Source organism: Rhodamnia argentea, chromosome 7 (assembly GCF_020921035.1).
Source record: "Rhodamnia argentea isolate NSW1041297 chromosome 7, ASM2092103v1, whole genome shotgun sequence".
Lineage (NCBI taxonomy): Eukaryota > Viridiplantae > Streptophyta > Magnoliopsida > Myrtales > Myrtaceae > Rhodamnia > Rhodamnia argentea.
In genome coordinates, this window is record NC_063156.1 from 26751893 (window position 1) to 26767428 (window position 15536).

The 15536-nt window shown below is 41.8% G+C and overlaps 1 protein-coding gene across 3 annotated transcripts in view; it reads left to right on the forward strand.

Annotated features, from left to right (window-relative positions):
• The window catches only part of LOC125315828 (disease resistance protein L6-like), a 22293-nt gene continuing 6757 nt past the window's right edge, over positions 1-15536 (forward strand). Inside the window, exons 1-4 of one of the 3 annotated variants that reach the window (XM_048281747.1) lie at positions 1-617; positions 1026-2136; positions 2249-2539; positions 7481-7727. In XM_048281747.1, the coding sequence (XP_048137704.1) occupies positions 97-617; positions 1026-2136; positions 2249-2539; positions 7481-7687 (2130 nt within the window). In that variant the 5' untranslated portion in view covers positions 1-96 and the 3' untranslated portion in view covers positions 7688-7727. Of the gene's footprint in view, positions 618-1025; positions 2137-2248; positions 2540-2638; positions 4242-7480; positions 7817-15536 lie in introns of those variants that run through there. The other 2 variants (XM_048281746.1, XM_048281745.1) reach the window with 2 other exon arrangements.

The window sequence follows — 15536 nt, forward strand, 5'->3', positions numbered from 1 at the left end:
TCTTCGTTTTTTCCCCGAACTACTGCAAGAGAAACTTGCCCTTCTTCTTTCCTTTCCTGTTTCATCTGCTCCTCTTCTTCTCCTTCCTCGTTCACAATGCCGTCCGACCGAAGCCGACCGCAGATGCGAATAGCAAAGATTTCCGCCCACGTCGCGCCGACGTCGGGCTACAAGTACGACGTGTTCTTGAGCTTCCGAGGGCCCGACACTCGCCGCACCGTCGCGGATGTCCTCTACGAAAGCTTAGTCGACGCCGGAATAAGCGTCTACAGGGACACTGAAGAGCTTACCGTAGGCGAGAGTATTGGACCGGAGCTCGTGCACGCGATCAACGACTCGAGGATCCACATGCCGATCTTCTCGGAAGGCTACGCATCCAGCTCGTGGTGCCTCCAGGAGCTCGCGCACATGGTGAAGTGCCGGAGCGAATCCGCGGGACACGAAATCGTGCCCCTATTCTACGGCGTGAGTCCTTCAGACGTGAGGCTCAGGACGGGGTCGTACAGCGAGGCCCTGCTCAAGCACGAGCGGCGCTACGGCGAAGAGACGGTGCGAGAGTGGAAGGAGGCTCTAAGGGAGGTCGCAGATCTCAGTGGATGGGACGCACGAGACGCGGGGTAAGTAACAAATACCTAAATGTTTGGAGGAGACATTTTAAAGCTTCTTCTGTGTTTTTGGACCAATGTGCTTGATTAGAAATGAACTTTGAGGTAGTCTCAGCCTGGGTTGCTTTTTTTGTGCTATTTCTGAGATTCAAACACTAAAAGTATTCATCGAGACAACACAATGCATTTTGCTGATAATCAAGAACACGAATTCACTTGGTTAAATTCTTTTCCCTTAAGAGTATGTGAAGGCTACAAGAAATCCTCTGAGGGATCACCCCGCGCGCGCGCAAGAGAGAGAGAGAGAGAGAGAGAGAGAGAGGAGATGCTGTAGAAGATTTCTAGGTTGATATGCTTGTATATTATTGCCATAGTCACTCCTCTTTTCTTCTGAGATGATGATTTTATTATGCGTGTCAGGCTTGGTAAACTTATTAAAGCTCTTGTTCAAGAGCTTTTAATTAAGCTGAAGAAGAGACAAAAGGTTCTTCCCGATCACTTAGTCGGAATTGATGATCGAGTCAGAGACGTGATGCAGATGTTGGACTGTGGCTCCAAGGACATACGATTCGTTGTTGTGCACGGGATGGGAGGAATCGGCAAGACAACTCTTGCCAAGGCGGTTTTCAACGAGATATTTCCTCTCTTTGACTGTTGCAGCTTCCTTTCAGACATCCGAGACAATGATATCGCGATGTTGCAGAAACGTCTGTTGTCCGATATCCTGAAGAGGTACCCAGATTTCCATGATGCCGACGGCGGTGTCAACATTTTACGAGAAAGACTTCGCAACAAGAATGTTCTCATTGTTCTCGATAATGTGTATAAGATAGAGCAGCTCATGGAACTGACGGGGAATGGTGACTGGCTTGGCCCAGGAAGCAGGATTATTGTCACAACTAGGAATCTCGGTCTCCTGGCGAGAGAAGTACTGGGACAACAGGATGATTTCCCATTTCTTCCTAAAAATTATTATGCTTATGAGATGACGGGGATGAATCCTTGGCATGCTCTTCAACTTTTCAGCAAGCATGCCTTTGGAGAAACCCTACCTCCAGATGATCTTGAAACTATTTCCAGTGAAATAGTGGCCACTACCGGAGGAAATCCTTTGGCTCTTGAAGGTTTAGGTTCTTTCCTCCGTGGCAAAAGCCTCAAGATATGGGCAGAAACATTGGAGCGTGCAACAAAAGTGCCTCATAGAAGAGTCCAAGAGAATTTTAGGATAAGTTATGAGGCATTAAGCTTTGAGGAAAAGCAGATTTTCTTAGACATTGCATGCTTTTTCAACGGCATAGAGAGCACAGCCGCAGCATATGTGTGGAAAGATTTGGGTCTCTTCCCTGAAAGCGGACTTGCTGCTCTGATGAAGTGGTCTCTGTTGAAGATAGACCATCACGGTCGTCTTCAGATGCATGACCTAATCAGAGATCTCGGAAGGGAAATTGTCCGAGAGGAGAATTATCTGAATGCAGGAAGTCAAAGCAGGTTGTGGGATTCCAATGAATGCCTTCGCATACTTCGTGAACCGGTATGGTTAAGTTACTGATACATAGTAAAACTGCAAATTCCTTGGTAAAAAAGTTGACAGGAATTTCTGCGTCTGATGTTAAAGTTCACTGATGGTTGTTATCTTTTTGTAGATTGACTACCAGCGAATGAGCACTGTTGAATCACTTAGGTTACAATTCCCTGAGGTACAGACGCTTTCAAGTCAGGAATTTGCTGCTCTCCCAAAGCTAAGGTCACTTCATGTCGACGCGGTGAAGTTCACTGGAGATTATAAGAATGTTTTCAGAGAATTGAGATGGCTATGTTGGGATCGTTGTCCTGCAGACTTTGATGCGACCAATTTCTTTCCGAGCAATCTAGTCGTTCTCAAGATTTCTTATAGTGAACTTGGAGATGATTGGCCTGGATGGCACCAAATCACGGTATGAAAAGTTGCACACGCATCTACGTCTATTCTTACTGTTTTATCGAAAAATGCCTGCAATTGCTCATTCCCCTTCTGATATTCTTGTGACCAACAGAAATCATCAAAGTTGAAAGTACTGAAACTTGAAGAATGCAGCCGCTTAACTAGATTGCCCTTCCTCTCTGCCCTCTCGAGCTTGGAAAGATTGATTGTACAAAATTGCCAAAGCTTGGTTGAACTCGATGAATCGATTGGTAAGCTAGTGCAATTAAATTACTTGGAAATTGATGGGTGCAAATCTCTGAGAGAGTTGCCCGAAGAAGTCGCTTGTCTGAAGGCTTTGAAGGAGCTGATAATTAGAGGGACAGTACTTGGTCCTGTTGGTTCGTATCTTCCCCCTCACTCGGTAATCTGCAGTCTTTGACAAGGCTAGAGATGGAAAGTGTCGGCATTAGCGAACTTCCACACACAATTGGAGAGCTAAAGGATCTTAAAATCTTGTGTTTGTCCAGATGTTATGAGCTAAGAAAGCTTCCAGACTCAATTGGGGGATTGGAATCACTAGTTGAGTTGGATCTGTCTTATGCCAAAGTAACAGAACTACCTGAGTCGATTGGATTCCTGAGCAATTTGAAGGTGATAAGGGTAGATCATAGTGGGATAAGCAAGATCCCAGTGACTATACGCATGATGGAGAAGCTTCAAGAATTTCATGCTGAAAAATGCTTGAAGTTGGAGGGAGATATTCCTCGTGGAATGGGGAGTCTCTCCTTTCTGAAAATCCTGAACTTATCCGACACTCGCGTTCGATCTGTGCCCACAACAATCAACCAGCTTTCTCATCTCCAGGAACTCAATTTGAAAGGTTGCCATGAGCTTAGACAAATCCCGGAGCTTCCCCCCAGTTTGATTAACCTGTATGTCGAGTCTCGCTCGCTAAAGACAGTCCCGGACCTCTCAAACCTGACCGGTTTAGTCAACCTAATTGTATCTGACTGCTGTGATGAATCTCTTTCTAGCCCATGGGATGCCGATTGTGTCCAAACTCCAAACCTGAAGTGGGTTGGGAGGTTGTCTAGACTGGAGACGCTGAAACTGGTTCATAAAAGCATCACTGCACCACCGGTGGAGTTAGCTTCGCTTCCTGGCCTGGAGCAATTGGTTCTGTCTTGTTTTGAACTACAATCACTCACTCAGCCGCTTCCTCCCACGCTGTCCGTGTTGAAGCTTATAAACTTCAACTCATTGGCAGAATTATCTCCCCATTCTGACTTGAAATATTTGTCAAGTTTGGAGCTATGTAAATCGTGGCTGATGGAAATTCCACTCAATCGGTTTGGACAATTGGAGAATCTGAGGGAACTGACGGTGTCGAACTGCGCTTTTCTTGGGCGGTTGTCCTGTCTGTCAGGCTTGAAGAAACTCAGAGTGCTGTGCTTGTTGAACTGCCCGAAGCTAGTTGAGATCCAAGATCTCGTCGAACTGGAATCACTGGAAGCTATAAGGATCGAGCAGTGCTGTTCCCTGGTAAGGTTGCCTAATCTCTTGAATTTGAAGAAGTTGAGGGCCATGGAAATCAGATTCTGCAGATCATTACCGAGTTTGCCTTCTCTATCTCGGGTAGCTTTTGAAGATTGTCATCTAGTAGTTGACGGGTGCGATAAGCTAGCCAACCACAACGGCCCTTTTTGGCTTCACAAGTACAGAAGGCAATGTCCGAACCCCCGTTCGCGCCTATGAGTTGGAGAATAGAGAACACTCGCCTTGTCCCGTTTGCTTGTACTTTCTCTTTCCTTCTATTTCCCAGGTTGTGCTCTTATTTCTTCTTGACTTCCCAGTTAGCATCCTCTGGATTGACAGAAGATGCTAACGCGTGTAATAAGACATTACATATGTATGAGCAGTCTAGTGATTTCTCTCTTTAGTCTTCACCTTACTCAGAACTAACACGGGAAGCTCGCTTTGATCTAATTCAGTTTCTTCATCTAATTCACTCGTTCTGATGTTCGTCCGTTCTGGATTTTTGATGGGCAGTTTGAGAAAGTGCTTGACGAGCAAAGACGAGACTCTTATTGACGGGTTGGAGTTGCAAGGCTAAGTTTATTACAACCCGTTTAGCTTATTGAAGTTATTAATTGGGTGAATGAGATATGTTTTACAACTCTTTAACAGTTTATTTATTTATTATTTTTTCTTTTACTTTTCTTTTTTCCCTACTAAGCCGGTAGGGGCATCGGCCGACCCTCACCAGTCATAGGCGAGAGGTCTGCGAAGCCCTCTCAACCCGCGGTTGAGAGTTGTGGCCCTTGCCTAGTGGCCGCCTGGGCAAGGGCTTCACAGCCCTCGTCGGTCTGATAATTTTTTTTAAAACTGAGAAAATGTAAAATTATCAGATTTTTTAAGTAATATAACTTTTTCCAAAATTTTTAAGAAATAAGTTTTTTTTTAGATTAGATTAAATATGGAAGTGTTTTAATAATATAAATCGGGTCATGTATGACTTGAGAAAATTTGCACTGCACGTAAATAAATCGTAAACAAATTAATAGGTCAATATAGATCAAATCATTTATCACTCAATCCAAATTCGATTCAATCCACCCAATTGAAATGTCTATATGTAATGAACTGGGCTCATTAAATTTGAGTCACAAAACAATAATATTTTGATCATCGAGATTGAAGAGTCGCTGCGTTCCGGGTGGGACGAATCTCCTGAGCATAGGCAGCGCATGTGCTCGATCGTTCACCGGGCTCTGCATAGAAATATTTGCGAAGAACCATGCATGAGAATAAACCAACTTCTCTTCGATTTCAAACTATTGCCTTCTATTTTCTACCTTCCTCAACTGCGCAAAGGGTGAAGTTTGTTGTTTTTCTTCTTTCTCCCCTGCTTCATCTGCTCTTCTTCATCTTCCTCGTTCACGACGTCATCTTCTCGAAGGCGATCACAGATGCAAACCGCGTCCACGCACGTGGCGCCGCCATCGGCCAACAAGTACGACGTGTTCTTGAGCTTCCGAAGGCCCAACACTCGCCGCACGTTTGGCGGATTACCTTTGCGTAAGCTTGGTCGATGCTGGAATTAGCGTCTTTAGAGACGATGAAGAGCTTCCCATAAGCGGGAATATTGGACCAGAGATTGAGTGCGCGATTGAAAACTCGAGGATCCACGTGCTGATCTTCTCGGAAGGCTATGCATCCAGCGCGTGGTGCCTCCAGGAGCTCGCGCGCATGGCTAAGCGCCGGAGAGAATCTGCAGGGCAAGAAATCGTGCCTGTCTTCTACAGCGTCAGTCCTTCGGATGTCAGACTCGGGACGGGGTTGTACGGCCAGGCCCTGTCCAAGCACGAGCGGCTTTACGATGAGGAGAAGGTCTGAGAGTGGAGGTCGCAGATCTCAAAGGATGGGACGCACGAAACACAGCGTAAGTAAAAGAAGAAACTTCAATGGTCATTACACCCTGCCATCATGAATTTCCCTGAGAGAGAGATGCTGTTAGGGAGCGTTTCCAGCCAAACAAGGATTGAAAGTATGTTCTAGAGGATTCCTAGAAATGCTCGTATATTGCTGATATAAATTCTCCTCTTTTCTCCTAAGATGATGATTTTTTTGTGCATGGCAGGCTTGGCAAACTCATTAAAGATCTTGTTCGAGAGCTTTCTATTAAGCTGAAGAAGAGACAAAAGGTTCTTCCCGACTATTTAGTTGGAATCTATGATCGAGTCAAAGACTTGATGCAGTTGCTGGACTGTGGCTCCCTGGACGTACGGTTTCTTGTCGCGCATGGGATGGGAGGCATCGGCCAGACAACCCTTGCCAAGGCAGTTTTTATTTTCAATGAGATAGCTCCTCTGTTTGATGGCTGCAGCTTCCTTCCAGACATCCGAGAAAGCTCACGAGCCGGTGGCATCATAAGATTGCAGAACCAGATGTTATCCAATATCCTAAAGAGGTCCACGGATGTCCATGATGTCGACGACGGTGTCAACATGATACGAGAAAGATTTCGCAACAAGAGTATCCTCATCGTTCTTGACACTGTGGATAACAGAGAGCATAGCAGCCTGTGGAACTAACGGGGATTCGTGACTGGCTCGGCCCAGGAAGCAGGATTATTGTTACCACTAGGGATGTGAGTCTTCTGGCTAAGGATTATTATGCTTATGAGATGATGGAAATGAATCCTTGCCATGCTCTTCAACTTTTTAGTAAGCATGCCTTCGGAGAAACCCTACGTCCAGATGATCTCGAAACTATTTCCAGTGAAATAGTGGCCACTACCGGAGGAAATCCTTTGGCTCTTGAAGCTTTAGCTTCTTTCCTCCGTGGCAAAAGCCTCAGGATATGGGCAGAAACATTGGAGAGTGTAACAAAAGTGCCCGATAGGAGAGTCCAAGAGAAGTTAAGGATAAGTTATGAGGGATTAAGCTTTGAGGAAAAGCGGATTTTTTTAGAGAGCACAGCCGCAACATTTGTGTGGAAAGATTGTGGTCTTTTCCCTGAAGCGGACTTGCTGCTCTCACTGATATGTCTCTGTTGAAGAGGGACCATCACGGCATTCTTCGGATGCATGACCTGATCAGAGATCTTGGAAGGGAAATCGTCCGAGAGGAGAATTATCTGAATGCAGGAAGTTGAAGCAGGTTGTGGGAATCCGAGGAATGCCTTTGCATACTTCGTGAACCGTAAGGTCATTGATACGAGTAAGACTGTAATTTCCTTGGTAAAATGTTGACAGAATTCTGGTCTTAGTAAGAGTCCACTGCCCTCTGTGTGCACAATTTGCAATCTAGTCGTTCTCAAGATTTCTTATAGTGAACTTAGAGATGATTGGCCTGGATGGCACCAAGTCATGGTATGATCAGTTACCCATGCATCTATTTCTATTCTTATTGTTTTTGTCGAACACGCCTGCAATTGCTCATTGCCCTTCTGATTTTCTGGTGACCAACAGAAATCATCTAAGTTGAAATTTCTGGAACTTCGAGACTGCAGTCGCTTACCTAGGTTGCCAGACCTCTCTGCCCTATCGACATTGGAAACATTGACTATACGAAATTGCCAAAGCTTTGTTGAAATTGATGAATCAATTGGCAAGCTAGTGCACCTGAATTACCTGGAAATCGAAGCGTGCAAAGCTCTGAGAGAGTTTCCTGTATAAGTTGGTTGTCTAAAGGCTTTGAAAGAGCTGATTGTGAGAGGTACAATACTTGGTCCTGATGGTTCGTGTCTCCCCCACTCGATCGGTAATCTGCCGTCTTCGGAAATCCCAAAGATGGAAAGCGTGGGGATTAGCAAACTTCCACGCTCAATTGGAGAGCTAAAGGATCTTGAACGCCTGTGTTTGTCCAGGTTTTATGAGCTAAGAAAGATTCCAGACTCAATTGGGACTGGAATCAATACTTGAGTTGGATCTGTCTTATACAAAAGTCACAGAATTACCTGATTGGATTGGAAACCTGCGGAAGTTGAAAGTGATAAGGATAGATCACAGTACGATAGGCAAGATCCCGCAGACTATTGGCATGGTGGAGAAGCTTGAAGAATTCCATGCCGAAAAAATGCGCGTATTTGGAGGGGGATATTCCTAGTGAAATTGGGACTCTGTCCTCTCTGAAAATCCTGAACTTATCTCACACTCGCATTCAATCTCTGCCAACAACAATCAACCAGCTTTCTCATCTCGAGGAACTTCATTTGGAAGGTTGCGATGAGCTTAGACGAATCCCAGAGCTTCCCGCCAGCTTGATGAACCTGTATGTCAAGTCTCGCTCACTAAAGACAGTCCCAAACCTCTAAACCCTGACCAATTTAGTCAATCTAATCGTATTTAACTACTTTGAGGAATCTCTTTCTAACCCATTGGACACCGGTTCTATCCGAACTCCAAACCTGAAGTTGGTTGGGAAGTTTTCTCGACTGGAGACACGGAAACCTGTTCACGGAAGCGTCGTTGCACCCCCGACTGACTTAGCTTCACTTTCTGGCCTGGGCCGACTAGTTCTGTCTAGTTTGGACCTGGAACCCCTCATTCATCCGGTTCTTGCTGTGCTGCTAAGGATGAAAAAGATGGTCTTGGAAGAATTTTATTCTCACCATTCTCACTCGAGACTTGTCAACTTTAGAGCTAGGTAAATCATGGGCTAAAGTATACTAAAAGTGCCAAAATTTATGCACGATGCTCACTTAAATGTAATTTTTTTTAAAAACGATCACTTAAGTGCCAACTTTTTTTTAAAATAATCGGTTCGGTGTCAACTCTGATTTGAACCGACGTGTCTCGCTGGAAATTTGAGAGGGGTTATTTTTTTTATTAATATTTGAATTGACGTAACTCGCCAGAGTTGACACTAAAGTGAGTGTTTTTCAAAATATTTCGTACTTTAAGTGATCGTTTAAAAAAAAAACTTAACATTTAAGTGATCGTTTTCAAAGTTTTAATCATAAAGTGATCATTTTTCAAAAAAGTTTGGCACTTAAAGCCACAAATCATGGCTCATAGAAATTCCGGTCCGTCGATTTGGACAGTGGGGAGAATCTGAGGGAACTGGTCATGTCGAGATGTGTATTTGCGGTGCGGTTGTCCTTTTTGTCGGGCTTGAAGAAGCTCAAAGTGTTGTGCTTGTTGAGCTGCCCAAGGCTGGTTGAGATCCAAGGTCTCAACGCACTGGATTCTCTGGAAAGCATAAGGATTGGCCAGTGCGGTTCCCTAGTAAGGTTGCCTAATCTCTTGGAGTTGAAAAAGTCGAGGACCATAGAACTTCGATTCCTACGTAACCAAAACTTCTAGGTTCAATAATTTGTTTATGCTAACTAGATAATTAGCGCCCTTTCGATACCTAGCCCGTCAATATTTCCAAAGGTGACCACACATTTCCGAATATCATTATAAGCTTATCAAGCATCTAATCAAGTATTAAATGATCATGTATAATGTTTTTATATCATTTCGTGCAATTACCTATTTATCCTTAATCTAGCGAGATAGGAAAAGCAATTAACAAGCAATTTTTCAAACTACAATGTTGTAAACACTCAATCAAGTAAATATGCAAATGAAAGACTATAATAAGTACATACAGACCAAATCTATGATGGCGATGTTTAATCAAACAACTTCGACTAGAAGGTCGAATTACAACAGTATCATATCGGATTGGATATCGATCTTCAATCAATGCCAATTTGAGGCTTAAAATTTCACGCGAGGGGCAAAAAGGTCAAGGAATTCGGTTATGACACAGATCTATCAATGGGAAAATCCTGAAAACTGCACATAACAAAATGATATTGTCAGGACAAACTCTGAACTCAGAAAACAATCATAACATCTCGAGTAAAAGAATCTCAGAAGAAGAAGCAATTTCATGAAATAGTGGCACACCCTTTAGATATCAGCAGATAACAAATACAAGAGGAGTCAAGATGTCAACTGATCGGAGTCAAGCAGAATTAACCACATGCTATTCAGTGAGGTCATGAACAATAAAAAAAAATAGCTTCTTCATGAAGTTGATTGAGTTGCTCATTATAGAACTTATAAGGAATGGTGTGATTAAGTCTGTTTGCTTTGCTCAAACTTGTACACTAGGAATCTGTATATTAATAAATGGGGGCAGTTTCTTGCACAGAAACGTAGTACCGATGAAAATGTTACATGTAAACCTTTTCTCTAGGGAACTCATCACTGAAATAAAGGTAAAAGCAGATTTTGAGTCTTAAATTAAAATATGTAGTTCATTCGCACAATATCTGTTTTAGGTTCACAAATATTTCAATAACTCAGTCATCAATAAAGTCGGCCCAGTCCGATCACTCTGTCAATTAGTGCCATATCAGTCGACGTGATCCACGAATGCATACATGCACTCCTTCCTCGTCCAAGAATATTACAATAAATCGATATGATAACGTTGCCTGAGAATCAAAAACAACGGAAATGAAATCTAACACGAGCAAAGTTGCTTTCAGCTAACGTAGCTGGATAAGTGCAGACATGGACAAGAACAAACATGCTAGTCATGACTCAAGACTAAGCTCATCAACTGGAGTTATGGAGAGGGATTGTTCTCTAATTACAGCCAGTGGAATGGGATTGGATGACAGCTTACCTCAGCTTTGGTGCTTCATAACCTGCATAAAAGTAAACACAGATAGAGTTATATCAGAATCAAGCCAGAGAAATATACCCTCAAACTCCACTAAAAGTGGAACATGATCCTTGACTGGCCGGAGCAGAGAACATTTAACGGAGTAGAGTGAGGGCAAAGGATGAAATAATCGTGCTTTTTTCCCTTTCTTCTCCACTCACACACTCATGACCAACGGCACAAGAAATCTGGCTTTCTGCAACACATGCTTAGCTCAAGTTTTCTAGCAACAAATTAACAAACTTCATGCAAATGCGTGATAGTACTGAGACCCAAAAGAAGTTCCAGATTCTGCTTGAAGCAATCCAGTAGGAATGCTCCTCCCCCCCCTCCCCCAAACCCAAAAAGAAAAACAGATTTTTATCTAACGATAGAGCCGGAACAACCACAAAGACAAAGGCTGCTTCGAAAATGGAGAGAAAATTTTGCAACGAGCGAGAAACCATGAAAGGAAATTGTACCGAAAACGTGGGAGACGAGGACGACGGCGAGCTTGGAATCAGGGGGGCCGGTGATGTAAGCTTTCAAGCCTCCGATCTCTGCGACACATCCAATTCCGACACTCGTGGAGCTCAGTGTCAGAGTCTCTGACATGGCTTCTGACATGGCTTTCTTCTTCTTCTTCTTCTTCTGCGATGGAGAGACAGTGAGAAGCTTCCACGTGAGTTGGAACTGTTGGTAATGGAAACTCTGTTGCTTCTCTTCTTGCTCACACGGAGAAATAAAGAACAGCGTCGGTCTGTCAAGAGTGTCCTGGGCTTGTACACAACTGAGACGTAAGAGTTTTATCCGACGGCTGACATTACCATGCCAATCAACGGATGAGATTAAATCTCGATAATTTGACGGCTGACAACGTGGACGGCAAATTTGCCGTGCAACATGTGGTTAACACGTGAACAACGGGAAGTTTATCAAATTAGAGCCCAATGCCCAAAAAAAAAAAAAAAACTCCCATTTTAACGTCTTTCCTAATTATATTCCAAAAAAAAAAATCGTCTCATGAAAAAATCTAAATTTTTACTTTTATCCCAATTTACCGACCTAATATCTAAAAAAAAACTATAACTTTAGCATTTGTACCAATTATATCAAAAACCTTTTTTTTGTTTCATAAAAAATTTTCAACTTTTTCTTTTGTCTGTATTCTACCACTATTAGCATTTCGTCCATAATCATGATTAGTTAATCTTGCATGGTATTTTCATGACGTTAATGAATTACACGTGAGCAAAATTGACATGAAAAAAAATCTCAACTTATTTGTTTGAATCAACAACCCAGAGAACGGCTAGACGTGAAGATTTGATTATTTGGATAAATGATCTTAACTCTCATTTTTTTTGCATTAGACCGGTAGAATTGGGACAAAAGTAAAAGTTGAGATTTTTTTTTTTTGGGCATTAAGCCATCAAGCTGGCGAAATTACCCCGTTTGTTTCACGAAAATAAATGATTTGAAAAATACTTTTTAAAATTATTATTGAAAGTAATTAGCTAATAAAAAATAATTAATTAACTAGAATAATTTTTATTTAACATCTTGGCAAATAGCTGATTTTTTTTTTGTAAGCGATACAAACGACTAATTTTAAAAAATTATTTTTCATATTATTATTTTTTACAAAACAAGTACGTCCTAAAAAAATTTATTTCATTTCTGTGGCAACGATTCTGACAAGGATTTCATTTATTACACACACTCTAAATCAAAATACTTAACTACCGACTAATTAACTTGCGATGTCGAGTGGAATATGGCTTAATTAGTGAAAGTCGAATGGAGAGAGCAAAATGGACCTGATGTTGTAGTAATGCTACTCGTATTAATACTTCATTTCGAGATCCTTCTTCAACTATGTGACAATTCATTTGTTTGTGCCATGCTATCGAGGAAGATGAATACCACCAAAAATCATAATCTATGCTCACCGTAATACCAATATCCCGAAATTTTTTTATCGTGTCATGAAAAATCTTAAATCACACCCACGTGAAACGAACATCTCAAGTTCTTTTTTTTTTTTTGGTCATCAAAATCCTTTGGTGGTAATGCTACAAACTCGCGGATATAAATTTGGGGTATAGGTCACATCAAAAAGAAAAGTTTGAACCAATGAGGCGTCGGATAAATTGGTAAGACACCCGAGCCTTAGACAATTAAATTGATGAGGTCCCAAGTTCGACTCTTAGCGGCCACGTCTTGGGAGACTTACCTAGTGGTATTGGCAAAAACTTCCACCATCCCGAGGAATAGTCCATTCCACGTGGGAAATCTCAGTTATAAAAAAAAAAGTTTGAAATTTAGGACTTTTTCTAGCGGACAAATGATTTTGTCATACTAATACGAGTTTGGGATTTTTTTATAACGAATTCTTTTTGAGATATTGGTGTTATAACAAGCATAACTTTTGAAACTCTTAGGCTGCGTTTGATCGTCCGTATAAAACTCGGGATATGATATGTTTTATCCTATCCTATGTTTGGTAGGTGTCTCGGATAGTATAATATCGGATATAGAGGGGATATAACCCGGATAAAAAAATATGAGGGAAGGGGGTAGGATAAGGTCGGATAGAATTTCTCTTATCCGTCATATAAAAGCTAACTTTTAGAATGATGACAACTTTCTTGTCTCATTTGTTTCTATTTTCATTTTATTTATTTACTTTTGCAAAGAAGTTTGAAAATCTAATAAAATGTGCATATTTTCAAGTTTTTTTTGTGTATGAGAACGTTATTTTTATAGTAATAAGATTGGAATATTTCATGAGCATCACGTAGGGGCGTATATGTCCTTTATATTGATATACAATTTCTACCAAATGCAGGATATGATAGGATATGAGAATATCCAACTTTAAATCTGCAGTTCACCAAACAATGGATAAGATATGACCAAATCCCTAAATTTCTTATCATATCTTATCCAATTCTATCCCGATTAGAAATCCCGATGACTAAACGCATCCTTAATGGTATTTTTCCTATCAAGATTAATACTAGCGCAGTGCAAAAAAACCAAAAAAAAGGAAAGAATATGGAACTCGGGCAACAAACTTAAAAAAAGAAAAAGGAAAAGGAAAACAACTTGCCATGATCGGTGGAAACTTCCACTCAATCGAAAACGAATATCGTTGATTTATTACAAAGCTCGTTCCCTTAACTATCGGTGAAACCATGTCTTAATACAAGGTAATGTCGAGAACTCGAGACATTACATCGAGATCCTTGAGAAGAACAGCAAATGGAAAGTCAAATCCAAATTCGTTGACTCGTTGAATCCATAAATCAGGAGGAATCAGCGGGAATTTTTAAATCCACAAGATTTCCTTTCCTTCTCAACATTCATTTCCATTATATATATACATAGAGCGCGCTAGGTTTGGACTTGTCCATCTCCAAAGCCATCACTCTTGGAGCTTCACTTCCTTACCTAGGATTTCACGAGGATCTGCACCCGATTCCCATGTCGGCGGTAATCCTTTGATTCCCCCAACTTTAATTCAAAAGCTCTGATATAATAATCGAACAATGTCGGTGCATGCAGCGCGTTTTCCAAGTGAGCATCGGTTGCTGCGACGGATGCCGGCGGAAGCTCGTGAAGATACTATACAAGATAAAAGGTAAGCATACTTCCTACACGTTCATCGTACTCGGACCGAACCCCGCCTCACGAGTCACGTACATGTAATACGCTCTCAGCTCTCAATTACTTTTTGAAATAATCCCTGTCGTTTTGGGGGAGGGGTGCCTGTTTTTTTCTTGACAACTCCTGTGATTTTGCAATGATGAAGAAGAAACTTTGTTCGAATGAAAGCAGGAGTGAGCAACGTGGGCATGAACGTAGACGAGCAGTTGGTCGAGGTCGGAGGGGACGTGGATCCGGAGGTGATCAAGGCAGAGCGATTCATAAGCATCTCCGGAAAAGGGCGGTGCTCGTTGAGTGATGATACAAAATGGCGGGAGGAAGACGAACAGGAATAAGAGCCGATACAGTTGGTAGGAATCGGTCGTTTAGGATTTTAGTTCCCAGTAAAATTTGGAATTTTTATGTTGTACCATGTTTTCGTTTCCATCTAATAAAATTGCCAATCGGTAACTGATACGAGTTTTTGGTACAAGTTTGGGTCCTGGCGACAAAGGAAAAAAAAGGGCTGGCATATGTTGCCGCAGAGTATAACTTAAGATTTTTTTTTTTATGGCATTTTCCCTATCAAGAATAATATAGACGCAATGGTGATAGATGTTGGTGACTTTAGTTGGACGAGCCTCGCCATCTTATGTGGCACCAGGAGGTGTGCCTCACTACCACTCGAACCTCGCCGGCACTCACCCTTGGCCCGGCGAGGCCGACTGCCGCCCGCGGCAGCCATCGATAAGAACAGGGCGAAAGGAATAAAAAAGTAAGAAAAAATTACAATAAATTTAAAAAATTATTTAAAAAAATTCCATGTCAACGTTGGAGGTCCGGCATGATCGGTTTCAAGTTTCCAACCTTGGTACTAATATAAAAAAGTTTATGACTAAATCCGTCGAATTGATAGATTTGTGATCGAATTAACCTTGCCATGCATGAGAAAGCCAAAATAAAAATATAAAATGAAAGCAAATGAAGCTTGGGCTGAAATAATAGGAAAAAGGGTTAATATCACGGAAAATCCCAAACTGGTATATCTATGACAAATTTACCCCAAATTATTTTTTTGACCATAAAAAATCCTCAATCGGTATATTTGTGACAAATTTACCCCAAACCGATATATACGTGATAAATTTACTCGACGTTAGTTTTCATTACATCTAATCGTTAAATTGCTGAGTTGGATGATACATGGCGGTTAACGGGTGTACCAATTTT